The sequence below is a fragment of the Pangasianodon hypophthalmus genome, chromosome 27 (assembly GCF_027358585.1).
Source record: "Pangasianodon hypophthalmus isolate fPanHyp1 chromosome 27, fPanHyp1.pri, whole genome shotgun sequence".
NCBI classification, from domain to species: domain Eukaryota; kingdom Metazoa; phylum Chordata; class Actinopteri; order Siluriformes; family Pangasiidae; genus Pangasianodon; species Pangasianodon hypophthalmus.
Window position 1 is genome coordinate 15,912,300 of NC_069736.1, and position 27,315 is coordinate 15,939,614.

Genomic DNA, 27,315 nt, shown 5'->3' on the forward strand with positions numbered 1-27,315 from the left:
ATGACTTTTTATAGCTGTTATAGAACTGCTTCAATATAAGTGATAACATGAAGATTTAATGTTGTTGTTTTTTTTCACACTATAAGTGGATACAAATTATGATGTGTCAGTATTTAACTAATAAAAAATGGTCAGTGATGGCCAGTTGCTGTGGTATAGGAGAAAGAAAACACTTCCAGATGTGCTGTTATAGGTAAATAATCAACTTTGGAGTGATAACCGTAACTCCACTTCCCGTCATGCTGCAACATACAACCTGTCATTAATATAGCAACATGCCCCCATAGTGATTTATTCCTTACATATTTATTATTACATAATACATATGATTTTATTAAATAATAATAATATACTGCTTATTATAATTAATCCTTATTTCATTTATCCATTGAATTTATCATAAAGTCCATTACAGTGTCCACTTATCAAAAACAGGATGCAAGATAGTTGTAGGAAGAATAGCGAGAACCACAAATAAACACTAGGCATGGAGAAAGTCCTAATACTCAGCAGTAATAAGAACATTAGTCAGAATGCAGGCAGTTAAAAGTTACATTTTATGTTTATATTTTCTTATTGTACTGGTGATTCATTAAAACTATGTGTGTAATAGTGGGTTGGTCAGTGCTACTCCAAAAAAAAGATCTTGAGAAGAATCAGAGATCCTTCAGGGTCTGGCAGATGGTCCAGGCAGGATGTGGTCTTCTCTGGTTTCATCATTCATGTTTTCTTTTTTCTATACTCATTTAGATGAAGAGAAATAAAGCAAATGTTACAGCTAAAGCATATGTTTAATCTTTTATATGTTTAATATGTTTAGTCTTTTTATATATTGCTTATTCTTACATTTGTGCAATAATTTAACATTCATCCTGCTTTATATTTACTCAGGTAAGTAGTTATAAAAAGTTACATACTGTCAAGTTCTTTGAACCGATCCAGCCCACTGGAGACCACGCTTTCTGAATAAATCAACATTCACAGTCATATTAAAATGTTATGTACTCAGGTTTTTCAGTAGTTTACAAAAAATAAAGGAATCAGATGCTTCTCACTGGTATAATGCTCCTGAATCCCAGGTGATTAGAACTTAGTTTAAATGAATTAAAACTGAATTTGTTAGTTTGGTCATTCTTTTTGGGATTTTCATCAACCTGCAAACACACACAAAAAAGCCACAGCTACAAAGGGTTGAACACTGAACCTAAGGTACAGTACATAAGAAGGAACAAACAGAAACACCAAGCAAACCACCAGCAGCAGCAGCAGGATTTGAAGGTGATTTCTACATTTTTCTAAGAGCAATCATTTTTAAAGTTACTGCTATAAATATCTAGAATTTATGAGGATCCACACAGGAAGTGACCTCGGGAAGTTTCCAACAGAAATCCTTTTCCGTTTTGAATGCTGTTTGTTACAGAGCCTTTAAGGTGATATGGTGATAATTTTTAATGAAGCGTGGCCAAGAATTAACATATTGTGGCCACAAATTAAGTTTACAAATTAATCTATCTATTCTTGTTATTTCTCATCTATCTATTTTGTGACCATAAAATACTTGTGGCTACTGTTGTATTTTAATATAGGTAAACATCAGAGAGCTCAATTAAATTAGCCTATTGTTGCCACAGTATGAAATTCCACAATATATTAAGTCATGATCACAAGTTGTGGCTACAATTTTGCCATCTTGTGACCAAAACATAATAATTTGTGGCCAAGAGTTAGTTAGTAATGGCCTCAATGAATAAATTTGTGGCCACAACTTACTAAAAAAATTAACGTCAACTCAGAGGCACCATAAAAGTTTCCAAGTTACTTACATTTGACATAATCCCTTTCTTTGTCTTTGGTAATATCTGTTTACCAGAAAAAAATTAATAATCATCATATTATATATAAAAAGTATATTGTACCAAAAAGTGCAACAAGTGCAACAATGGCAGGAAAGTTGGGAGATGTTTTTAAAATTTGAGGAATTGAAATTTGAAAAGCAAACATACCTGAGTTTCAATCCATTGTGAAACTAGAGTAAAGACCTCATTATTCTTCCTGCACTGCAGTAATCCCTGATCTTCATGGAACAGACAGTCGACTGTGATCATATTCTCTCTCTTTACAGCTCTGCTGCTGTCTGGTACAATAAGCTCTGGATCAAACGTGTGATGAAGCACTACCAGAACTGCAGGTTTGTTACCTTTTGATGGAGACATTTCACTTAAGTGGATTTATCATTTCTGCATCATGAAATCAGTGACTGAAAAAATTTACTTGAACTAGCACAAGCTGTTAAGCACTGTTATTTCACTGATTATTTTGGATCAAAAGAAACTTCTAACCTTTAGCAATTCCACAAATAAGAAAGCAAAATATTCTCATATGGGAAACATTAATTTTGGACAAATATAAAAGATAAATAAACTCTTGGCAAGATTCAAAATTAAGACAAATGAGGTTATGTCAGATTTTGTTTAATCATTTAATCATTCTCTTTATTTTCTCATCATTATAATTTATGTCTGGTAATTTTTGTAAATTAGAACTCCCCTCCCATGTAAATAAATTACATAAATTTTTGTGAATTTTTTTATTTACATATAAATGTCTTTTTGATAGTAGAGTCCATCGAAGAGACACTGGATAATAACAAAGTTGATGAAACCTTCTCTCATTTAAAGCCTCTGCTTTACATCACATACAACAACAACAACAACAACAAAAAAGAAAACTGTCTCACGCAAGAGCCAATAAGCCAGTTTAGGCTACTGTTGAACAGAGCTATACATTCTTGATTCCAGATATATGTTAAATAACAGGACTTTACAGAAATAATGAGTGTTTTACCTGGTAGAGTACTAAGCATCCTGACTGCTGCTTCGATGTCAATTCCAGCTCGTGAAACAACAGGGCAGAAAACCAGAATGAAATCACACTCCTCCAACTTCTGCACCTTCTGCAGACCTGGTATTAGATATTGAAGTTTTCTCTCTATATCCACATCACACCCTAATGTGTTTCCACTTGTAAGAGTGAAGTGTTTTAGAAGATGACGCTTCAACATCTGGTTAGCTGTATGCTCATGAGCTAAAGAAAATTAGTTGCAGAGTTCAGAGAAACACTAAATGATCAGTCAACATAATATAATTGATTTGTGGAACTATTTCACCTCTATTGGATGATTTGGGCTAATTATTGAACATCTTAATGACAGATAAAGAGTCTTTCACAACAGCATATGTGCATGTTTCAGGTAAATAACTTTAAACATTAATAAAATCTATAAAACCACTTTTCCTTGAAATATAATCATTAAAATACTTCAAAAAATCTTATTAGTTTATTAAGATCTCATTCCTGAAACATCCTTTTCCATTGCAGGTTGTGAAAAAATGTACATTTTAGTTCCACAGCATTCACTCAACCCTGAACACCTGAACACCTGTGAAATATTTGGAATAATAATTGGAATAATTGGATAATTGAAAAAATGCTGAAACGGTCACAATCTTAATTTAAAACATTAACAATACCCCCCTCCCCCCACCAAAAAAAAATAAAATAAAATATGCAGTACTTAGTACACATTATTTTTCAAAGATCGTCTGCAGAAGAAAAAAGTTCTCTTATTCTTTTTTCTTTATTTTCAGTTATATTATGATTTTGATTGATGAGGTCACTTTGAAACCATGTTACCCAATTATAGACTGAAAGTAAAATATTTTAAGTAAATCTTTAGAATGTCCTTAATGTTCCTGTGCCGTTAGCATGGATTTTAGGAGTAATTAATTATTAGGGCTAATTACTGAACAATAAAAGTAAAAAGAAAAAAGCTAATTAACCAAGAGTCTTAAATTAAAACCTAAACACTACATTAACTAAATATGTGAGTGTATTCCCTTGTACATAATAAACTACCCATAAAAATGTGACTTACATGGACGTTTTCTTGGTGGCTTGTTCAAAATGCCCTGCAAAATATATACTGTCAGCAAAATTTAATAAGATCACTAATGACTCTTTCATAGACATTTTTCAACTGTTATTTTTAGAGCTAAAATATAAAGCTTACCCCATTTTATTGCACTACAAACCTATAAATATATACTGCATTGGTAATCAAAATCAATCTACAGATTCACCTTTAGAAAAAAGAAAAGGGAAACCCTCACCTCAGGATTAAGCCAGTTTATAACTTTGGACAGTGCTTCATTGTTTCGAGAACATGGCAGTAATCCCTGATCTTCATGGAACAGACAGTCGACTGTGATCATATTCTCTCTGTTTACAGCTCTGCTGCTGTCTGGTACAGTAAGCTCTGGATCAAACGTGAGATGAAGCACTACCAGAACTGCAGGTTTGTTACCTTTTGATGGAGATATTTGAGAATGAGTTTAATGGATTCAGCATTTCTGCATCATTAAATTAATCACTGGAACATTTATTTAAACTCACAACTTATCAGTCACTGGCACAGAACCTTAAGTACTGAGGTGTTACTGTTTATTTTGGATCTAAACAAAACATCTGGAAAAATACAAGGTCACAATTCCAGATTTTCAGTTGGAATTGGTTCAAATAGATGGCCATCTAAACTCAGCAATCCCACAAACAGAAAGTAAAAGATGTTTCACATATTGTACACTTTCACTTTGGACAAAAATAAAATGGAATATAAATAAATAAATAAATAACCTTGGCAGGATTCAGAATAAAGACAAAAGATTTTATGCCTTATTTTCTTTACTCATTTAATTATTCTTTATTCTCTCCTTCTCTCTTATAATTTACGCCTTCCCTTTTTTTAACCTGGCACTGCTGTAAGCAAGCTCCCTGCCTCAATATGTTCTCTGAAAAGTAAAAAATACATAAAATGGAATTAAATTATTTGTGAAATGTAAATGATTTACACTACATATACATTAAAATATCATTTAATCGGAAAGTAAATGAATTGAATGTAAACCTAAATACTGTAAATAATAGAAAAGACACTGGATACTTGCAAACTTGAAACCTTACGTCTTTTAAAGCCAATGTTCTACATCACATATAGCACAACAACTTTTCCTTTCTCAGGAGCTGATATGTGCTGATTTTTCTGCTGTTCTATAGAGCTACACTTTCTTGATCCCACACTGACTCTGTACATGTTAATCAGCAGGACGTTACTGAAATAATGAGTGTTTTACCTGGTAGGATACTAAGCTTCCTCACTGCTGCTTCGATGTCAGTTCCAGCTCGTGACACAACAGGGCAGAAAACCAGAATGAAATCACACTCCTCCACCTTCTGCACCTTCTGCAGACCTGGTATTAGATTTTGAAGTTTTCTCTCTATATCCACATCACATCCTAATGTGTTTCCACTTGTAAGAGTGAAGTGTTTTAGAAGATGATGCTTCAACATCTGGTTGGCTGTATGCTCATGAGCTAAAGAAAAACAAATTGCAGAGTTCAGAGAAACACCAAATGATCAGTCAACATAATATCATTGATTCCTGGAACTATTTCACCTCTACTGAATGATTTGGCCTAATTATTGAACAATAAAATCACTTTATCAGTACTCTTCCATGAAGCAAATAACACAACACAGTCTAATACTGACAAAAGACAAAATAAACCAAATTATGCGGTGTTACATTGTACATAATTAACTGGCTGTAACAATGTGACTTACTTGGACTATTTCTTGGTGTCCTTTCCAAAATGTCCTGTAAAATATATCTTGTTAGTAATATTACTACGGACACATTCAGAAAAAATTTCAGCTGTTTTTGAAAGTTAAAATATAAAGATTGCCCTATTTAATTTTGTGTACTCTTATAAAGATATACTGCATTGGTAATCAAAATCAATATTAAAAATCCCACTATAAGTTTAGAAAAAAAGAGAAACCCTCACCTCAGGAATAAGCCAGTTTATAACTTTGGACAGTGCTTCATTGTTTCGAGAACATGGCAGTAATCCCTGATCTTCATGGAACAGACAGTCGACTGTGATCATATTCTCTCTCTTTACAGCTCTGCTGCTGTCTGGTACAGTAAGCTCTGGATCAAACGTGAGATGAAGCACTACCAGAACTGCAGGTTTGTTACCTTTTGATGGAGATATTTGAGAAGGAGTTTAATGGATTCAGCATTTCTGCATCATTAAATTAATCACTGGAACATTTATTTAAACTCACAACTTATCAGTCACTGGCACAGAACCTTAAGTACTGAGGTGTTACTGTTTATTTTGGATCTAAAGAAAACATCTGGAAAAATACAAGGTCACAATTCCAGATTTTCAGTTGGAATTGGTTCAATTAGATGGCCATCTAAACTCAGCAATCCCACAAACAGAAAGTAAAAGATGTTTCACATATTGTACACTTTCACTTTGGACAAAAATAAAATGGAATATAAATAAATAAATAAATAACCTTGGCAGGATTCAGAATAAAGACAAAAGATTTTATGCCTTATTTTCTTTACTCATTTAATTATTCTTTATTCTCTCCTTCTCTCTTACAATTTACGCCTTCCCTTTTTTTAACCTGGCACTGCTGTAAGCAAGCTCCCTGCCTCAATATGTTCTCTGAAAAGTAAAAAATACATAAAATGGAATTAAATTATTTGTGAAATGTAAATGATTTACACTACATATTGTAACGAATCCGGCCTCTGTGGTTCCCCCTGATCGTCACCAGAGGTCACCATCACCCGAGTATTGACTTTCCCCTCGAAACTACATTTCCCATCACCCCGCACCCAGCACTGATTACGAGCTCACCTGCAGCCTATTACCGGGACTACTTAAGCCTCCGCCTCTCGCTCACTCATTGCGAAGTCTTGTTTTGCCCCGGCTAACATTTCTGAGCATTTATATCTTCTCTGTTGGATTACTGTGTTTGACCTTGGACTGTTTCTTCTCGTTTCTGATTCTTTGCTGCCTGCCCTGACCTCGGACTGTTCCTTCTCGTTTCTGATTCTTTGCTGCCTGCCCTGACCATCTGCCTGTTTGATCACTCTGCCTTTGTTTTGCCTCTGATTACCCTGTTTCGCTGTTGCCTGACCACGCCTGTACGACTGTGTCTGCCTTTTATTAAAACGCTGCTAATGGATCCCCATTCTGTTGACTCCTCGTTACAGAAGACTTCGCCGCCTCTCGATCCAGCAGCGGTCTACAGACTCTCTACCGAAGTCTCTGCCCAGGCTAACGTACTAGCCGCCCATCAACAACAGCTAGCCCGTCTCACATCACTCACGGAGGAATTAGTAAAAACTTTGCAAGCGATACGGCTACCTCCTTCCGAATCTGCCTCACCGTCGGTAGAGCCAGCACCCCAAGCACCTCCCCCGAGTCATGCTACGGCTAGCCCTCGCTTAGCTTACCCGGAAAAGTTCGACGGCACACCGGCGAAGTGTAAGGGCTTTCTGCTCCAATGCTCCTTGTTTGTCTCGCAGCAGCCGGCGCTATATCCCACGGAAGAGAGTCGCATCGCTTTTGTCTGCTCTCTCCTGTCTGGCAAGGCGTTAGACTGGGCCACCGCCGTGTGGAATTTCACTCGACCAGCCTTTCCCTCGTTCGAGGCGTTTTTGCAGCGATTCCGAGAGGTGTTTGATCTGCCCGAAGGAGGAGACGGAGCCGGTGAACAAATTCTCAAGCTGCGTCAGGGGGAAAAAACGGCGGCGGATTTTGCCCTATCATTTCGCACACTGGCTGCACAAACCGGATGGTCTGATGACCCCTTAAAGCTGCTTTTCCGCAAGGGTCTAAACCTGGAGCTACAGGCTGAGCTCGCCTGTCGAGATGAGGGCAAGACCTTAGATCAGCTGATTAATCTTGCCATTCGCATTGACAATCTAATTCGCTCTAGGAGACCCAGCAGGGGTTCGGCGCTTCGTTCACCGAGCCCTCCGCTAATGCCTGAGCAAGAGGCGATGCAGGTGGGGCACGCTCGTATCTCCCCTGAGGAAAGAGAGCGCCGTTATCGTAGAAACCTCTGCCTCTACTGCGGCCAAGCCGGTCATGTGAAAGCTTCCTGCCCCACAAGACCCAAGCAACACGCTCCCTCTGCGGTGAGTCAATCATCTCATATTTCAAAGTGTATTAAGGTACCTGTTAAATTAGCCTTTAGTAATGGGATGGTAGAGACAATGGCTCTAATCGATTCTGGAGCAGCAGGAAATTTTATTGATGCGGGTTTCGCCAAAGCTCATGACCTCCCTCTCATACCTTGTAAATCTCCTTTGGCAGTGGCAGCGTTAGACGGAAGACCTCTGGGCGCCGGTCAGGTCCTACACACCACCAATGACATCTGCCTGACTACTGGCGCCATGCACTCAGAAACCATTCGTTTCTTCATCATACAAGCTCCCAATAACCCAGTTATTCTTGGACTACCCTGGCTTCAGCTCCACGAACCACAGATCTCATGGACTGAGGGTCAAATCATTCACTGGTCGGCCAAGTGTTTTGTACAGTGTCTTCAGATCCTGGAACCAACGTCACTTAAAGCAGTCATCGTTAAGAAGGACCCTCCGCCCTCAGCCAACCTTCCTTCGGAGTATGCTGATCTAGCTGAGGCATTCAGCAAGTCCAACGCTGCCCAATTACCGCCACACCGGTCTAGCGACTGCGCCATCGAGCTGCTCCCTGGTTCTACACCACCCAGAGGTAGAATCTTCCCTCTTTCGCAACCAGAGACTGAAGCCATGAAAGCCTACATTGAGGAAGAACTGGCTAAGGGCTTCATCGTTCCATCTACGTCTCCTGCTTCCGCCGGATTCTTCTTTGTCAAAAAGAGAGATGGGGGTCTTCGGCCCTGTATTGATTATAGAGGTTTAAATGAAGTAACTGTCAAGTTCCGGTATCCCTTACCTCTAGTTCCACCGGCTCTAGAGCAGCTTCGCTCCACCAAATACTTCACCAAGCTCGATCTGCGCAATGCCTACAATCTGATTCGCATAAAGGAGGGGGACGAGTGGAAGACCGCCTTCTCCACCACTTCTGGGCACTATGAGTACCGGGTCATGCCGTTCGGCCTCGTCAACAGTCCCTCAGTCTTCCAGGCATTCATAAACGATGTATTCCGTGACATGCTGAATAGATGGGTCATCGTCTACATGGATGACATTCTCATCTACTCCGCCTCTCTTGAAACACACATTCACCATGTCAGAGCCGTACTACAACGTTTGATCTCCCACCAGTTATATGCTAAAGCAGAGAAATGTGAATTTCACCAGACTTCCACCACGTTCCTGGGATATGTGGTCAGTCCTGAGGGAGTGGCGATGGACGATCGTAAAGTGCAGGCCGTCCTGAACTGGCCCCAACCTACGACTGTTAAGGAGATGCAGAGATTCCTTGGATTCGCCAACTTCTACAGACGATTCATCAGAGACTTCAGCTCCATCGCAGGCCCCCTGACTTCAATGACCAAGAGGAGAGGAGGACGCTTAACCTGGTCGCCCGTAGCCGACAGAGCCTTTAATCACCTCAAGGAACGGTTCTCTACTGCACCTATACTCCATCACCCTGATCCTGAACGCGAATTCATAGTGGAGGTAGATGCCTCCAGCACAGGCGTCGGGGCCATTCTTTCGCAACGTCATGGCAGTCCACCCAAACTCTTCCCCTGTGCCTACTTCTCTCGCAAGCTTAACCAAGCGGAACAGAATTATGATGTGGGGAACCGCGAACTATTGGCTATGAAGGCGGCGCTGGAGGAGTGGCGACATTGGCTTGAGGGAGCCAAATTTCCCTTCTCGGTTCTCACCGACCATCGCAATCTGGAATATCTCCGCTCTGCAAAAAGACTCAATCACCGACAGGCTAGGTGGGTGTTGTTCTTCACACGTTTCCAGTTCACAGTAACTTATCGTCCAGGTTCCAAGAACACCAAAGCAGATGCGCTTTCTCGCCAGTTTGAGTCCGCTTACGAACCCCTTTCTCCCGATCCCATCTTACCTACCACTCTCATCGTGGCACCAGTGCAGTGGGACATCATGACCGAAATTGCGGAGACACAGGGCACCGATCCCATACCGGCTGCATGTCCTCCTAATAGGACCTTTGTACCTCTTTCCCTGAGGAACAGAGCTATTCAACTGGCTCATGACCTCCCCGGCTCCGGACACCCCGGAATAACGGCTTCCATCCAACTCCTCACCAACAAATTCTGGTGGCCCTCACTCCGTACTGACACCATTGCATACATTAAGAACTGTGTAACTTGCAACGCCACCAAATCCTCCAAACAGTTACCGGCAGGTTTGCTCCAGCCTCTACCCATCCCTCAGAGACCCTGGTCCCACATCGCCATCGACTTCGTCACCGACCTCCCCAACTCCAGAGGCAATACCACCATTCTTACTGTGGTTGACCGCTTCTCTAAGTCCTGTCGCCTAATACCCTTACCCAAACTACCCACAGCCCTAGAAACAGTTATGTGCAGTTATGTGTTCCGCTTCTACGGACTCCCTGAAGATATCGTCTCGGACAGAGGCCCTCAGTTCACTTCTCACGTATGGACAGCCTTCTTCAAACGTCTCAACATTAACATAAGCCTTACCTCGGGCTACCATCCTGAATCCAATGGGCAAACCGAGCGGCTCAACCAAGAGATCACCCGCTTCCTAAGATCCTACTGTCACCGCAACCAAGCTGATTGGAGCCGATATCTGTTTTGGGCAGAATACGCGCAAAATTCCCTGCGCAAACAATCCACCGGGCTTACACCCTTCCAATGCGTGCTGGGGTTCCAACCACCTCTCTTTCCCTGGTCCGGGGAGCCCACAGAATTACCTGCAGTTAATGACTGGTTCAGGAGGAGTGAAACCACCTGGAACGAGGCCCATACCCATCTCCAACGCGCCATCAGGAGACAGAAGGAACAGGCAGATCACCACCGACGTCCCAACCCTGAGTATGTCCCGGGATCATGGGTCTGGCTCTCCACTAGCGACCTCCGGCTCCAACTACCCTGCCACAAACTCAGTCCCAGGTACGTGGGTCCTTTCAAAGTCATTAAACAAATAACCCCTGTTTCTTATCGTTTGGCTTTACCTCCACAATATCGTATCTCACCCACTTTTCATGTCTCCCTGCTCAAGGCCGCTGGTGCTCCGAGAAGGGCGGACGACCTAGATGAGGCCCGGAACCAGGGACCCCCTCCCCTCATCATCGACGGTGAGGAGGCGTATCAGGTGCAGGAAATCTTAAACTCTCGGCGCCGGGGAGGAGTCTTGCAATATCTCGTGGACTGGGAGGGGTACGGACCGGAGGAGAGGTCCTGGGTCGATGCCAAGGACATTCTTGACCCGTCTCTTACTACTGACTTCCACAGGACCCATCCGGATAAACCGGCCCCTCGTCCTCGCGGAAGACCCCGGCGTCGTCTGCCTTCTCACGTCAGGAGCCGCTCGCAGGAGGGGGGCTCTGTAACGAATCCGGCCTCTGTGGTTCCCCCTGATCGTCACCAGAGGTCACCATCACCCGAGTATTGACTTTCCCCTCGAAACTACATTTCCCATCACCCCGCACCCAGCACTGATTACGAGCTCACCTGCAGCCTATTACCGGGACTACTTAAGCCTCCGCCTCTCGCTCACTCATTGCGAAGTCTTGTTTTGCCCCGGCTAACATTTCTGAGCGTTTATATCTTCTCTGTTGGATTACTGTGTTTGACCTTGGACTGTTTCTTCTCGTTTCTGATTCTTTGCTGCCTGCCCTGACCTCGGACTGTTCCTTCTCGTTTCTGATTCTTTGCTGCCTGCCCTGACCATCTGCCTGTTTGATCACTCTGCCTTTGTTTTGCCTCTGATTACCCTGTTTCGCTGTTGCCCGACCACGCCTGTACGACTGTGTCTGCCTTTTATTAAAACGCTGCTAATGGATCCCCATTCTGTTGACTCCTCGTTACACATATACATTAAAATATCATTTAATCGGAAAGTAAATGAATTGAATGTAAAACTAAATACTATAAATAGTAGAAAAGACACTGGATACTTGCAAACTTGAAACCTTACATCTTTTAAAGCCAATGTTCTACATCACATATAGCACGACAACTTTTCCTTTCTCAGGAGCTGATATGTGCTGATTTTTCTGTTTTTCCATAGAGCTATACTTTCTTGATCCCACACTGACTCTGTACATGTTAATCAGCAGGACGTTACTGAAATAATGAGTGTTTTACCTGGTAGGGTACTAAGCTTCCTCACTGCTGCTTCGATGTCAGTTCCAGCTCGTGACACAACAGGGCAGAAAACCAGAATGAAATCACACTCCTCCACCTTCTGCACCTTCTGCAGACCTGGTATTAGATTTTGAAGTTTTCTCTCTATATCCACATCACATCCTAATGTGTTTCCACTTGTAAGAGTGAAGTGTTTTAGAAGATGATGCTTCAACATCTGGTTAGCTGTATGCTCATGAGCTAAAGAAAAACAAATTGCAGAGTTCAGAGAAACACCAAATGATCAGTCAACATAATATCATTGATTCCTGGAACTATTTCACCTCTACTGAATGATTTGGCCTAACTATTGAACAAAAAAATCACTTTATCAGTACTCTTCCATGAAGCAAATAACACAAGACAGTCTAATACTGACAAAAGACAAAATAAACCAAATTATGTGGTGTTACATTGTACATAATTAACTGGCTGTAACAATGTGACTTACTTGGACTTTTTCTTGGCGTCCTTTCCAAAATGTCCTGTAAAATATATCTTGTTAGCAAATGTTAGTAATATTACTACGGACACATTCAGAAAAAATTTCAGCTGTTTTTGAAAGTTAAAATATAAAGATTGCCCTATTTAATTTTGTGTACTCTTATAAAGATATACTGCATTGGTAATCAAAATCAATATTAAAAATCCCACTATAAGTTTAGAAAAAAAGAGAAACCCTCACCTCAGGAATAAGCCAGTTTATAACTTTGGACAGTGCTTCATTGTTTCGAGAACATGGCAGTAATCCCTGATCTTCATGGAACAGACAGTCGACTGTGATCATATTCTCTCTGTTTACAGCTCTGCTGCTGTCTGGTACAATAAGCTCTGGATCAGATGTGAGATGAAGCACTACCAGAACTGCAGGTTTGTTACCTTTTGATGGAGATATTTGAGAAGGAGTTTAATGGATTCAGCATTTCTGCATCATTAAATTAATCACTGGAACATTTATTTAAACTCACAACTTATCAGTCACTGGCACAGAACCTTAAGTACTGAGGTGTTACTGTTTATTTTGGATCTAAAGAAAACATCTGGAAAAATACAAGGTCACAATTCCAGATTTTCAGTTGGAATTGTTTCAATTAGATGGCCATCTAAACTCAGCAATCCCACAAACAGAAAGTAAAAGATGTTTCACATATTGTACACTTTCACTTCGGACAAATATAAAATGCAAAATAAATAAATAAATAAATAAATAACCTTGGCAGGATTCAGAATAAAGACAAAAGATTTTATGCATTATTTTCTTTACTCATTTAATTATTCTTTATTCTCTCCTTCTCTCTTATAATTTACGCCTTCCCTTTTTTAACCTGGCACTGCTGTAAGCAAGCTCCCTGCCTCAATATGTTCTCTGAAAAGTAAAAAATACATAAAATGGAATTAAATTATTTGTGAAATGTAAATGATTTACACTACATATACATTAAAATATCATTTAATCGGAAAGTAAATGAATTGAATGTAAAACTAAATACTGTAAATAATAGAAAAGACACTGGATACTTGCAAACTTGAAACCTTACGTCTTTTAAAGCCAATGTTCTACATCACATATAGCACGACAACTTTTCCTTTGTCAGGAGCTGATATGTGCTGATTTTTCTGTTTTTCCATAGAGCTATACTTTCTTGATCCCACACTGACTCTGTACATGTTAATCAGCAGGACTTTACAGAAATAATGAGTGTTTTACCTGGTAGGATACTAAGCTTCCTCACTGCTGCTTCGATGTCAGTTCCAGCTCGTGACACAACAGGGCAGAAAACCAGAATGAAATCACACTCCTCCACCTTCTGCACCTTCTGCAGACCTGGTATTAGATTTTGAAGTTTTCTCTCTATATCCACATCACATCCTAATGTGTTTCCACTTGTAAGAGTGAAGTGTTTTAGAAGATGATGCTTCAACATCTGGTTAGATGTATGCTCATGAGCTAAAGAAAAGCAAATTGCAGAGTTCAGAGAAACACCAAATGATCAGTCAACATAATATCATTGATTTGTGGAACTATTTCACCTCTATTGGATGATTTGGGCTAATTATTGAACATCTTAATGACAGATAAATAGTCTTTCACAACAGCATATGTGCATGTTTCAGGTAAATAACTTTAAACATTAATAAAATCTATAAAACCACTTTTCCTTGAAATATAATCATTAAAATACTTCAAAAAATCTTATTAGTTTATTAAGATCTCATTCCTGAAACATCCTTTTCCATTGCAGGTTGTGAAAAAATGTACATTTTAGTTCCACAGCATTCACTCAACCCTGAACACCTGAACACCTGTGAAATATTTGGAATATTCCACAAGGCACATGTTCCATAGCAAGTTGTATCATCTGAGTTTTCTTAAAATGATGGGGAAAGAAAGATGTTATCTCATACTTTTTTCTTTATTTCCAATGGATAATTGAAAAAATGCTGAAACGGTCACAATCTTAATTTAAAACATTAACAATACCCCCCACCCCCCACCCCCCACCCCCCCCCCCCACCAAAAGAAAATAAAATAAAATATGCAGTACTTAGTACACATTATTTTTCAAAGATCGTCTGCAGAAGAAAAAAGTTCTCTTATTCTTTTTTCTTTATTTTCAGTTATATTATGATTTTGATTGATGAGGTCACTTTGAAACCATGTTACCCAATTATAGACTGAAAGTAAAATATTTTAAGTAAATCTTTAGAATGTCCTTAATGTTCCTGTGCCTTTAGCATGGATTTTAGGAGTAATTAATTATTAGGGCTAATTACTGAACAATAAAAGTAAAAAGAAAAAAGCTAATTAACCAAGAGTCTTAAATTAAAACCTAAACACTACATTAACTAAATATGTGAGTGTATTCCCTTGTACATAATAAACTACCCATAAAAATGTGACTTACATGGACGTTTTCTTGGTGGCTTGTTCAAAATGCCCTGCAAAATATATACTGTCAGCAAAATTTAATAAGATCACTAATGACTCTTTCGTAGATATTTTTCAACTGTTATTTTTAGAGCTAAAATATAAAGCTTACCCCATTTTATTGCACTACAAACCTATAAATATATACTGCATTGGTAATCAAAATCAATCTACAGATTCACCTTTAGAAAAAAGAAAAGGGAAACCCTCACCTCAGGAATAAGCCAGTTTATAACTTTGGACAGTGCTTCATTGTTTCGAGAACATGGCAGTAATCCCTGATCTTCATGGAACAGACAGTCGACTGTGATCATATTCTCTCTCTTTACAGCTCTGCTGCTGTCTGGTACAGTAAGCTCTGGATCAAACGTGAGATGAAGCACTACCAGAACTGCAGGTTTGTTACCTTTTGATGGAGATATTTGAGAAGGAGTTTAATGGATTCAGCATTTCTGCATCATTAAATTAATCACTGGAACATTTATTTAAACTCACAACTTATCAGTCACTGGCACAGAACCTTAAGTACTGAGGTGTTACTGTTTATTTTGGATCTAAAGAAAACATCTGGAAAAATACAAGGTCACAATTCCAGATTTTCAGTTGGAATTGTTTCAAATAGATGGCCATCTAAACTCAGCAATTCCACAAACAGAAAGTAAAAGATGTTTCACATATTGTACACTTTCACTTTGGACAAAAATAAAATGGAATATAAATAAATAAATAAATAACCTTGGCAGGATTCAGAATAAAGACAAAAGATTTTATGCATTATTTTCTTTACTCATTTAATTATTCTTTATTCTCTCCTTTTCTCTTATAATTTACGCCTTCCCTTTTTTTAACCTGGCACTGCTGTAAGCAAGCTCCCTGCCTCAATATGTTCTGTGAAAAGTAAAAAATACATAAAATGGAATTAAATTATTTGTGAAATGTAAATGATTTACACTACATATACATTAAAATATCATTTAATCGGAAAGTAAATGAATTGAATGTAAAACTAAATACTGTAAATAATAGAAAAGACACTGGATACTTGCAAACTTGAAACCTTACGTCTTTTAAAGCCAATGTTCTACATCACATATAGCACAACAACTTTTCCTTTCTCAGGAGCTGATATGTGCTGATTTTTCTGTTTTTCCATAGAGCTATACTTTCTTGATCCCACACTGACTCTGTACATGTTAATCAGCAGGACTTTACAGAAATAATGAGTGTTTTACCTGGTAGGATACTAAGCTTCCTCACTGCTGCTTCGATGTCAGTTCCAGCTCGTGACACAACAGGGCAGAAAACCAGAATGAAATCACACTCCTCCACCTTCTGCACCTTCTGCAGACCTGGTATTAGATATTGAAGTTTTCTCTCTATATCCACATCACACCCTAATGTGTTTCCACTTGTAAGAGTGAAGTGTTTTAGAAGATGACGCTTCAACATCTGGTTGGCTGTATGCTCATGAGCTAAAGAAAAACAAATTGCAGAGTTCAGAGAAACACCAAATGATCAGTCAACATAATATCATTGATTCCTGGAACTATTTCACCTCTACTGAATGATTTGGCCTAACTATTGAACAAAAAAATCACTTTATCAGTACTCTTCCATGAAGCAAATAACACAACACAGTCTAATACTGACAAAAGACAAAATAAACCAAATGATGTGGTGTTACATTGTGCATAATTAACTGGCTGTAACAATGTGACTTACTTGGACTTTTTCTTGGCGTCCTTTCCAAAATGTCCTGTAAAATATATCTTGTTAGCAAATGTTAGTAATATTACTACTGACACATTCAGAAAAAAATTTCAGCTGTTTTTGAAAGTTAAAATATAAAGATTGCCCTATTTAATTTTGTGTACTCTTATAAAGATATACTGCATTGGTATTCAAAATCAATATTAAAAATCCCACTATAAGTTTAGAAAAAAGAAAAGGGAAACCCTCACCTCAGGAATAAGCCAGTTTATAACTTTGGACAGTGCTTCATTGTTTCGAGAACATGGCAGTAATCCCTGATCTTCATGGAACAGACAGTCGACTGTGATCATATTCTCTCTGTTTACAGCTCTGCTGCTGTCTGGTACAGTAAGCTCTGGATCAGATGTGAGATGAAGCACTACCAGAACTGCAGGTTTGTTACCTTTTGATGGAGATATTTGAGAAGGAGTTTAATGGATTCAGCATTTCTGCATCATTAAATTAATCACTGGAACATTTATTTAAACTCACAACTTATCAGTCACTGGCACAGAACCTTAAGTACTGAGGTGTTACTGTTTATTTTGGATCTAAAGAAAACATCTGGAAAAATACAAGGTCACAATTCCAGATTTTCAGTTGGAATTGGTTCAAATAGATGGCCATCTAAACTCAGCAATCCCACAAACAGAAAGTAAAAGATGTTTCACATATTGTACACTTTCACTTCGGACAAATATAAAATGGAATATAAATAAATAAATAAATAACCTTGGCAGGATTCAGAATAAAGACAAAAGATTTTATGCATTATTTTCTTTACTCATTTAATTATTCTTTATTCTCTCCTTCTCTCTTATAATTTACGCCTTCCCTTTTTTTAACCTGGCACTGCTGTAAGCAAGCTCCCTGCCTCAATATGTTCTCTGAAAAGTAAAAAATACATAAAATGGAATTAAATTATTTTTGAAATGTAAATGATTTACACTACATATACATTAAAATATCATTTAATCGGAAAGTAAATGAATTGAATGTAAAACTAAATACTATAAATAATAGAAAAGACACTGGATACTTGCAAACTTGAAACCTTACGTCTTTTAAAGCCAATGTTCTACATCACATATAGCACAACAACTTTTCCTTTCTCAGGAGCTGATATGTGCTGATTTTTCTGCTGTTCTATAGAGCTACACTTTCTTGATCCCACACTGACTCTGTACATGTTAATCAGCAGGACGTTACTGAAATAATGAGTGTTTTACCTGGTAGGGTACTAAGCTTCCTCACTGCTGCTTCGATGTCAGTTCCAGCTCGTGACACAACAGGGCAGAAAACCAGAATGAAATCACACTCCTCCACCTTCTGCACCTTCTGCAGACCTGGTATTAGATATTGAAGTTTTCTCTCTATATCCACATCACACCCTAATTTGTTTCCACTTGTAAGAGTGAAGTGTTTTAGAAGATGATGCTTCAACATCTGGTTAGATGTATGCTCATGAGCTAAAGAAAAGCAAATTGCAGAGTTCAGAGAAACACCAAATGATCAGTCAACATAATATCATTGAGTCCTGGAACTATTTCACCTCTACTGAATGATTTGGCCTAACTATTGAACAAAAAAAATCACTTTATCAGTACTCTTCCATGAAGCAAATAACACAACACAGTCTAATACTGACAAAAGACAAAATAAACCAAATTATGTGGTGTTACATTGTACATAATGAACTGGCTGTAACAATGTGACTTACTTGGACTATTTCTTGGTGTCCTTTCCAAAATGTCCTGTAAAATATATCTTGTTAGTAATATTACTACGGACACATTCAGAAAAAATTTCAGCTGTTTTTGAAAGTTAAAATATAAAGATTGCCCTATTTAATTTTGTGTACTCTTATAAAGATATACTGCATTGGTATTCAAAATCAATATTAAAAATCCCACTATAAGTTTAGAAAAAAGAAAAGGGAAACCCTCACCTCAGGAATAAGCCAGTTTATAACTTTGGACAGTGCTTCATTGTTTCGAGAACATGGCAGTAATCCCTGATCTTCATGGAACAGACAGTCGACTGTGATCATATTCTCTCTGTTTACAGCTCTGCTGCTGTCTGGTACAGTAAGCTCTGGATCAGATGTGAGATGAAGCACTACCAGAACTGCAGGTTTGTTACCTTTTGATGGAGATATTTGAGAAGGAGTTTAATGGATTCAGCATTTCTGCATCATTAAATTAATCACTGGAACATTTATTTAAACTCACAACTTATCAGTCACTGGCACAGAACCTTAAGTACTGAGGTGTTACTGTTTATTTTGGATCTAAAGAAAACATCTGGAAAAATACAAGGTCACAATTCCAAATTTTCAATTGGAATGGGTTCAAATAGATGGCCATCTAAACTCAGCAATTCCACAAACAGAAAGTAAAAGATGTTTTACTCAAGAGCCGAGAATTGCCAATTTAGGCTACTGCTCCACAGAGCTATAATTTATTGATTCCACACTGATTCTATATATGTACAGGCATGTGGTGAAATAATGAGTGTTTTACCTGGTAGGGTACTAAGCTTCTTCACCGCTGCTTTAATGTCAGTCCCAGCTTGTGGAACAACAGGGCAGAAAACCAGAATTAAATCACACTCCTCCAACTTCTGCACCTTCTGCAGACCTGGTATTAGTTCCTGAAGTTTCATCTCTATGCCCACATCCCATCCAAATGTGTTTCCACTTGTAAGAGTGAAGTGTTTTAGAAGAGGATGCTTCAACATCTGGTTAGCTGCGTGCTCATGAGCTAACGCAAAATAAATTGCAGTGTGCAGAGAAACACCAATTGATCAGTCAACATAATATAATTGATCCTTAGGACTATGTTAGCTGTATTTCAAGAGGCTAATAAATCAAGAGTTTCAAACTGAAAAAGCATTCAATACATGAAATATGTGGTGGTATTACATTTTACATAATAAACTGGCTGTAACAATGTAACTTACTTGGACTTTTTCTTGGTGTTCTTGCCAAAATGACCTGTAAAATATATTGTTAGAACATTTTCAACTGTTTTTGAGAGTTAATATGTAAAGGTTTCCCTATCTAATTTTGTTGTACAATATAAAAATCTCCATAATTTAAGAAAAAAAATGAAATCCACACCTCCGGATTAAGCCAGTTTATAACTTTGGACAGTGCTTCATTGTTTCGAGAACATTGCAGTAATCCCTGATCTTCATGGAACAGACAGTCGACTGTGATCATATTCTCTCTCTTTACAGCTCTGCTGCTGTCTGGTACAATAAGCTCTGGATCAGATGTGAGATGAAGCACTACCAGAACAGCAGGTTTGCTCCCTTTTGATGGAGATATTTGAGAAGGAGTTTAATGGATTCAGCATTTCTCCATCATTAAATCAGTCACTGGAACATTTATTTAAACTCACAACTTATCAGTCACTGGCACAGAACCTTACAATTCTCTTAGAATTTATGCCTTCCCTTTTTTTAACCTGGCACTGCTGTAAACAAGCTCCCTGCCTCAATATGTTCTCTGAACAGTAAATAAATTACATAAAATGGAATTAAACTATTACATTTTTGAAATGTAAATGATTTACATTAAATATACATTAAAATATCATTTAATTAAATACTATAAATAGTAGTAAAGACACTGGATACTTGCAAACTTTCTAAAACCTTTAGTCTTTTAAAACCAATGTTCTACATCACATATAGCACAAAAAAAAAAAAAACTCTGACTTACTCCAGAGCCGAGAATTGCCAATTTAGGCTACTGTTCCACAGAGCTATAATTAATTGATTCCACATGTGGTGAAATAATGAGTGTTTTACCTGGTAGGGTACTAAGCTTCATCACTGCTGCTTCAATGTCAGTCCCAGCTTGTGGAACAACGGGGCAGAAAACCAGAATGAAATCACACTCCTCCACCTTCTGCACCTTCTGCAGACCTGGTATTAGTTCCTGAAGTTTCATCTCTATGCCCACATCACATCCAAATGTGTTTCCAGTTATTAGAGTGAAGTGTTGTAGAAGAGGATGCTTCAACATCTGGTTAGCTGTATGCTCATGAGCTATATATTTTAAACAACAGAAATTTGATAAAAGAATGACTTTTAACCAGCAGGTGCAAATTACACTTACAAACATGCATGTTCTTCACAACAACCTTAACTTAAAACAATAATAAAACCTCTCAAAAATCTACAGCACTTAGAAAGTGGCATTTTCCAAAGTTTATGTGTAGAAGAAAAGTAACTTCTCCTACTGCTGTTTCTTTATTTTCACTGATAATGTGCTATTGACTGATGAAGTCACACTGAAGGTAGAGATTGAAAGTAAATTATTGATTTAAAAATATCTTGTATCATTAGCATGAATGTTGGTTAACCACATTTTGTGTATTTAGTACTTCTATGCAAAGAATTCCTCAAGCCTGTTCCTTTCAACTCCCCATTTAAGAGCAAAATGCAATAAAGAAACCTTGTGGGTTAAAAATGAAACTGTAGCCTGAGATGCATTTGCACATTTTAAATGAATTGCTGTCTTAAATCCACTGTTGAAAAATGTTGTAAAAAATACAAGGGCTAAATGTCACTCCAATCATTAGGTAGTTTTATAAATATTTGAAAGGACTATCTTGAGAAAACCAAATGACAACGTTTCGGATCAACGAAATGAAAACCAAAACTTAAAACAGCACACTGGAACACAATGAGTATATAAAAAAAAAATAACAAAAAACAAACAATACATGACTTTCCATACCCTCTGTCTGATCACTGCAATTCTGGCCTGCTGTCGCCATTTCCTTTCATGTAAATATTAAAATGAGAATTTTAATAGATAAGCTAAATTCACGACTTTTTACTGTGTGTGCTTCAGAGGTGGTTTGTCGGCAAGATGTTACTTTCACTTTTGCTTCTGAGCTGAGACTGATGATTTCCTTACACTTCAATTCAGGACAAATCTGTTTCATAGACTTTTATCCTTTTCATTCATTCATTAAACCGAAACTACAGCATGGAGGAGAAACATAAAAGATATACAAGGTCATTTCATTTCATTCCTTAGAATCATTCACAGTTTTTATTGGTTTTCTTGTTGTTTAATTTAATTAGCTTAAGACAAGTTATAAATAGCAAGGAACAAGGGTGATAATAAATGTATCTGTAACAAATAAAAGCTTCTTCTAAACATGCACAACTGCATCATTTTTTTTATTTTATAGTTTTTTTATTAAAGTTGTTACTATAGAACATTTTGCACTTAGGCTATTTACCCAATAAAAATATCCTATACTCAGTTCAGTATTCTTTATATAATATCTTTATATGAGAAGTAGTATATTACATCACATAACTTTGGATCTTGAATCTGAAAAAAAAAAGATTCTGTTATTTATTTCAAGTGCAGAGTTTAATATAAGACATTAAATCAGACTAGAGAAATATTCGAAATACAATCGCGGTGGCTTTTACGAAACGCATCTGATTTGTCCTCTTCAGGTCGCCGTAGCGGGATTTCTTGAAAATGGCGGAGAAGAAAATAGCAGGTAGGTCTGTTTATGTTTTGTGTTTTTGTTTATTCTGTTGGGCTACTATTGATAACATGGTTTCTATAGTCTGTTTGAAGGTTTGTTAGCTAGCTAGGTAAAACATTATTTAAACTGTAACGCACTTATTTATTTATTTTGCTAATTAAAATGCTACTCCGTTAGCTAGAGTTAGCCAGATTGTTTAGTCAGTACTATTGAACCCGGATTTTAAATGCTAGATGAATTATCTACGTAATTGAAAAACAAAAACTGTATGTTTTGTCGATGTACATGACTTTACGGATATGTAATAAAACGTGCTACCTGATGTTTGTGTTGCCTCAGTGCGCTCTCAGGACCCGGGCCAGCGGCGCGTGCTGGATGTAGCGACTCGGCAGCGGAGGCTCACGCGGCAGCTCGAGGCGCTCGAGAAGGACAACTTCCAGGACGATCCGCACGCGAGCCTCCCGCCGCCCGTGAAGCGCCTGCCGCATTTCGATGAGAATGACGAACCCGGTACAGACGCGTTCACACTGCTCCGGTTCTGCTTCCTAATCTCATTATAAAGACTCGTTCCCAGCACGTGCTTCCCTTTTACTGTTTTTCTGTTTTACTATTTTATACCTTTTCACACGTGAACTGAGGTAAACCTCCCATACAGCCCTGTTTAAAAAAAAAATACAATAGAAACCTTCACCTAATGGTTTTAATGGTTATAATGGGAATTGTATTGGTTTTAATGGAAGCTCTAATGGTCCCTGTGGGTCTCTACTGGTCATTTGTTGCCTTCTATTGGTGGCATGTTATGTCTAATGGATACCATTAAGGACCAGTAATGGTTTTAATGGTTAAGAGCTGATGGTTTGTAATGGTATTTGTAGTGGAGACCATATGAATTTCTGTGATGGTTTCTTTTTCTTTTTTTCAGCAGGGAGGTCCCTTTGGAGTAGGGCTGTAGCGGTTTGAAATATTCACAGTATGATAACTTAGTCTAAAGATGTCACGGGTTTACGGCATTACGCAACCATTTTACAAACACACAAGGTGATAGTGAAAATATTGATTATAAAATCTCTACAAATGCCTTGTATGTATGTAAGTCGGAAGTTATAATGGTATTTACGGGAGCACAAAGTTTCCAGTGAAACAGAGCGTTTTGGACAAAAGTCCTTCATCAGAGAGCTTCTGAGGTTGTGGTGAAACCAGTGAATATTCAAAATGCTTAATGCTGTGTAGTTAAAAGGTAACATCCGTTCCTTGGGTTTTTTCAAGTTCTGAGAGAGTACATGAGCTCTTTCACCTTACGTTTCCTCACTTCATTGCTCCCATAATAACAGCTGGCGATGCACACTGAGATGTCATTAATGTTACATCCGTCGCTGTTGAAGTGTCTCACCACTGGAAAGGAAGAATCCTTCATTCCGATGGTACGAAAGTGATAGACAAAACGATCGTCTAGTATCTAGGAAAGACAGTAAACATCTCCTGATAATGATAAACATCTCTGATGCACCAAATAAAAAAAAATAATAACCTTTATAGCTTTTGATATTAGTGGCTGTGTATGTGTCTTTAGTGGTTATATACATACACAACAAACCCCAAAAACATGAAATCCTGCAACGGGGAAGATTTCCAGACATATGCCTACTGAGTAATGTTGCCAGCCCAAAGGACGTCTGTAGTAATTGCTATTATCAATTTGTACAAATGGGTGTGTCTCCATGATGTATGTTTGGCATCACACTAAAAATTCCATGTGTACTACATATGCTGAGTCAGTAATTGAAATAACTCCCAGTAATGTGTTGGCATCTGTTCACATATGAGATCTCATAGTAGATGTTTTGCCTCTCCCCCTTTTCTTTAACTTGGCACGTCTGTGTTTTTTAAGGGAAACGGAGGAAGAAGACCAGAGGTGACCATTTCAAGCAACGTTTCCGGAAAAATTTCCAGGCCCTGCTCGAGGAGGAGGTGAGGCATCGAACACAAACTCTATCCTTTGTATAGTATAGCGTTTCAGCCCAAATCCAGCAAAGCAAATAATAATCAAGTAACTCACTGAGGTGGAATAGATTTGGAACTGAATTCTGTAGGAAGATAGATCGCCACAAATAGCCACAGGTTTGATAGAATTTTACAAGCACTTCAGTGGATTTTGTGTATGTGTGGTGGCCTTGGAAAACCCTTCACGTGGTGCAATTTTGAGATTTTTTTTTTGAGTATTTCTGAACATTCCTCGCCTGAAAATATCTTTCTCTTTTTCATATAACGTTATATAGTGAAAAGGCAGAAAATTACATTTAAAGATTTTGTTCTGAGTGCGGCAGTCAGTGTTTTATTATAAACTGAACTGATCTGGTTTATGTCCATTTCACTATGGCATGTAATTATCTAACAATTTGTTCAAAACGTGACATTCACTGTGTGAGGAAATCACACTTAGCTAGAAAGGTTTTAGACATCTTTAGGAAGTCTGAGTGTTTGTGCCACTGTGTTTGTTAAATTGGCTCCTTAGACAATATGATCTTTGCAGGAAGATAGCCAAGGCAAGATTATAAAGTAAATGAGAAATTTTCCATGTTATTTTAGTAAAAAAAAATATTTATGATTGCTTAAAGTTGAGATACCAAAGTATTTTATAGGCAGAAAAACAAACTTGGCCAGTTTTGCCTCCAACTGAATCATCTAACTAGAAAGCTCTCTCTGTTGAAAGAATGAATGACTAGAAAGAATGACATGATGAATGAAGGAAACAATGCAAAAATGACAGAAAGCAAGTAAGAAAGGCAGAAAGCAATGATAGAGGGATGAAAGAAAGAAGAAAGATGGGAAAGAGGAATGAAAGAAAAGAAGAACGGATGGATGAAAAAATTAGAAAGAAATACCGCTGTGAATGAAAGCATGCACGGATAGAAGGGAATAAAGGAGAGGAATTACAGATGAGCTGTAGGGGAAGCATTTTTGGTTTTAAATACGACCGAGGCTTTAATTATCTTTCTTTCTCTGTCCAGGAATTGAGTGTGAGTGAGGGTCCGAACTATCTGACAGCATGCGCTGAGCCATCGAAGCTTCCTCAGCGTCATTTCTGTGCCGTGTGTGGCTTCCCTTCCAACTACACCTGTGTGTCCTGCGGAGCTCGCTACTGCTGCGTACGCTGCTTAGCGACACATCATGAGACCAGGTAACACGCACAAGGTTTATTTATAACATATAAACATACAAAATGATAAGAAGTATTAGACATTGCAACGACTTTTCATTTTCAGTGTTATGACCATACTGTTTGTGCAAGGCTTTGATAGATTTTTGCTAAAGATTTGACATAACATGCTCTTAAGCCTAGAAATATAAGTCTATTTTAAGACATATTGACTAATATATTGCCCTACTCCCATATTATTAATATTAATAATACCATTGTGAGGGCTAGGTGGAAAATCTACAGGAACCCGCCCTTCAGGTATAAGAACTGATTTATACCATTAATTTAAACCATACCAAGTATTCTACCATCATCCATACCATTATTCTAAACCTTATTTAAACCAGGAGTTGGAAGCATAATCCTTTTTTCATATTATTTGATATTATTTATGAAGTGCAAATTGATATTTTTAATCATACTGTCCAAAATATCAAGATTCTTAGATATTTAATACAACTGTAATAAACTGTGTGAACAATCTCTTTACACTTCCATCTGCTTGAGTAGTATATAATGATATAATTTTTTGACTTTCACAAAAACCACTGGGTGAAGCATAAAAAGATGGACACCTACTTCACTTTTTTTTTTTGCCGAAGTAATCTGTAAGTGACAATAAAAGCCTAATATTTGACAGTGTGTCTGGCATATTGTCACACCCTCTGGTTCCACTTGACATATTCTCTTTTGTCTTTTTTTTTAATCAGGTGTCTGAAGTGGACCGTATGATCCTGCATACTCGAGGGTTGAAAATCCAACTTCACCCTCGATCACCTTAGAATTAAAACTGTGTGTTGGGCTACAGTGCTGATGGGCCGAGGACGCTGGTTTTTAGCGTTTTCATGTTCAAGTATGGCCTGAAGAGAAACCGGGTTCCTTGGTGCAGTTTGGGATGAACTTCTCAGCACAATGACACTATGGCGGTAGCAAGAAAGCTTGCAAAATAATCATGGTGCAAGAAAAGACTGAAACAATCATCTCAAATGCTGACTTTGATGTCCGTCATTTTTTAGAAGAGCCATGCAGCTGGACTGCAGCTTCACAGGATCAGAGTTTCTCCAACACCACTGGAATTGGTCATTATACTCCCAATCCCCTGTATTCTAGCACAGATGTGGAGATAAACATTTTGTCTTTCTGCAAGGCTATATTAGCTTGTCTGAACTTTTGTTTTGAAAATTATTTATTCTAATGGTATTTTGTGCTTCAGCTAAATTTTCTCATGGTGTCAGTTTCCATCTGACAGCATCGACTCCACTGTGTGATGGAAATCGTGAGGGAAGTATGTTTCATACACAACAGAATGATCTTCTAATGAATAAACTTCAGTCTTTTCTGTAGGTATGTAGTCATTAGGCTAGCTATAGGCCAGTTAGAGTAAACCTTTGCTTCAGACTTTGTCTTGTTGCTCTACTGATGCTGAAATAACTCGAATGTAAATAAATATTATAAAAGGATGCTTGTTTGTATTCTCATAACGTTACACCCTTTTACAGGCAACACAGAGGTGCCAGTTTGCAAAAGATGCAAACAAGAAAATCTGAGCAGGCAGAAAAAAATCCTGAATTGTACCACAAAATGAGATGGCTATTTTTTTTATTTATTTACTTATTTTTTGATAAGCAGCTCCTCTACTTTTTTACAAACCAAAAACACCACAACTTCATTTTATTCTT

The 27,315-nt window shown here is 38.0% G+C and overlaps 2 protein-coding genes across 8 annotated transcripts; one reads left to right on the forward strand and one right to left on the reverse strand.

The window, feature by feature from the left end:
* On the reverse strand, positions 1–22,894 carry LOC113531471 (uncharacterized). Of its 7 annotated transcripts, none has more exons than XM_053230582.1 (28): positions 22,756–22,894; positions 20,729–20,968; positions 20,034–20,227; positions 19,874–19,907; positions 19,435–19,674; positions 18,861–19,054; positions 18,633–18,666; positions 18,142–18,381; positions 17,122–17,315; positions 16,883–16,916; positions 16,393–16,632; positions 15,373–15,566; positions 15,138–15,171; positions 13,940–14,179; positions 12,917–13,110; positions 12,683–12,716; positions 12,193–12,432; positions 5,904–6,097; positions 5,680–5,713; positions 5,190–5,429; positions 4,170–4,363; positions 3,935–3,968; positions 2,845–3,084; positions 2,004–2,197; positions 1,824–1,859; positions 1,056–1,154; positions 918–962; positions 1–736 (listed from the first exon to the last, which is right to left on the reverse strand). In XM_053230582.1, the coding sequence occupies exons 2-28, from the start codon at positions 20,943–20,945 to the stop codon at positions 668–670; spliced, it is 3,936 nt and encodes a 1,311-aa protein (XP_053086557.1). In that variant the 5' UTR covers positions 20,946–20,968; positions 22,756–22,894; the 3' UTR covers positions 1–667. The 7 variants fall into 7 exon arrangements, with proteins under 7 accessions (XP_053086557.1, XP_053086556.1, XP_053086559.1 ...); XM_053230581.1 differs by lacking the exon at positions 22,756–22,894 and adding an exon at positions 21,663–21,942 and having other exon boundaries at positions 1–741; XM_053230584.1 differs by lacking the exon at positions 22,756–22,894 and adding an exon at positions 21,663–21,941 and having other exon boundaries at positions 2,845–2,961.
* On the forward strand, positions 22,351–27,097 carry znhit1 (zinc finger, HIT-type containing 1). The gene is made up of 5 exons (XM_026921811.3): positions 22,351–22,449; positions 22,777–22,947; positions 24,326–24,405; positions 25,446–25,615; positions 26,347–27,097. The coding sequence occupies exons 1-5, from the start codon at positions 22,428–22,430 to the stop codon at positions 26,366–26,368; spliced, it is 465 nt and encodes a 154-aa protein (XP_026777612.1). The 5' UTR covers positions 22,351–22,427; the 3' UTR covers positions 26,369–27,097.
* Positions 27,098–27,315: the final 218 nt, after the last annotated feature.

Bases quoted from the DNA above. Each gene is read 5' to 3' on its own strand.
- LOC113531471 (XM_053230579.1), bottom strand. From the start codon at position 21,702: ATGGCGACAGCAGGCCAGAATTGCAGTGATCAGACAGAGG. The intron at 19,055-19,434 runs GTAAAACACTCA...CTCCATCAAAAG, and splicing joins GAAGCTTAGTACCCTACCAG to GTAACAAACCTGCAGTTCTG. The intron at 5,430-5,679 runs GTAAGTCACATT...GTTTTTCTTTAG, and splicing joins GACACCAAGAAATAGTCCAA to CTCATGAGCATACAGCCAAC.
- znhit1 (XM_026921811.3), top strand. From the start codon at position 22,428: ATGGCGGAGAAGAAAATAGCAG. The intron at 22,948-24,325 runs GTACAGACGCGT...GTGTTTTTTAAG, and splicing joins CGATGAGAATGACGAACCCG to GGAAACGGAGGAAGAAGACC. The intron at 24,406-25,445 runs GTGAGGCATCGA...TTCTCTGTCCAG, and splicing joins AGGCCCTGCTCGAGGAGGAG to GAATTGAGTGTGAGTGAGGG.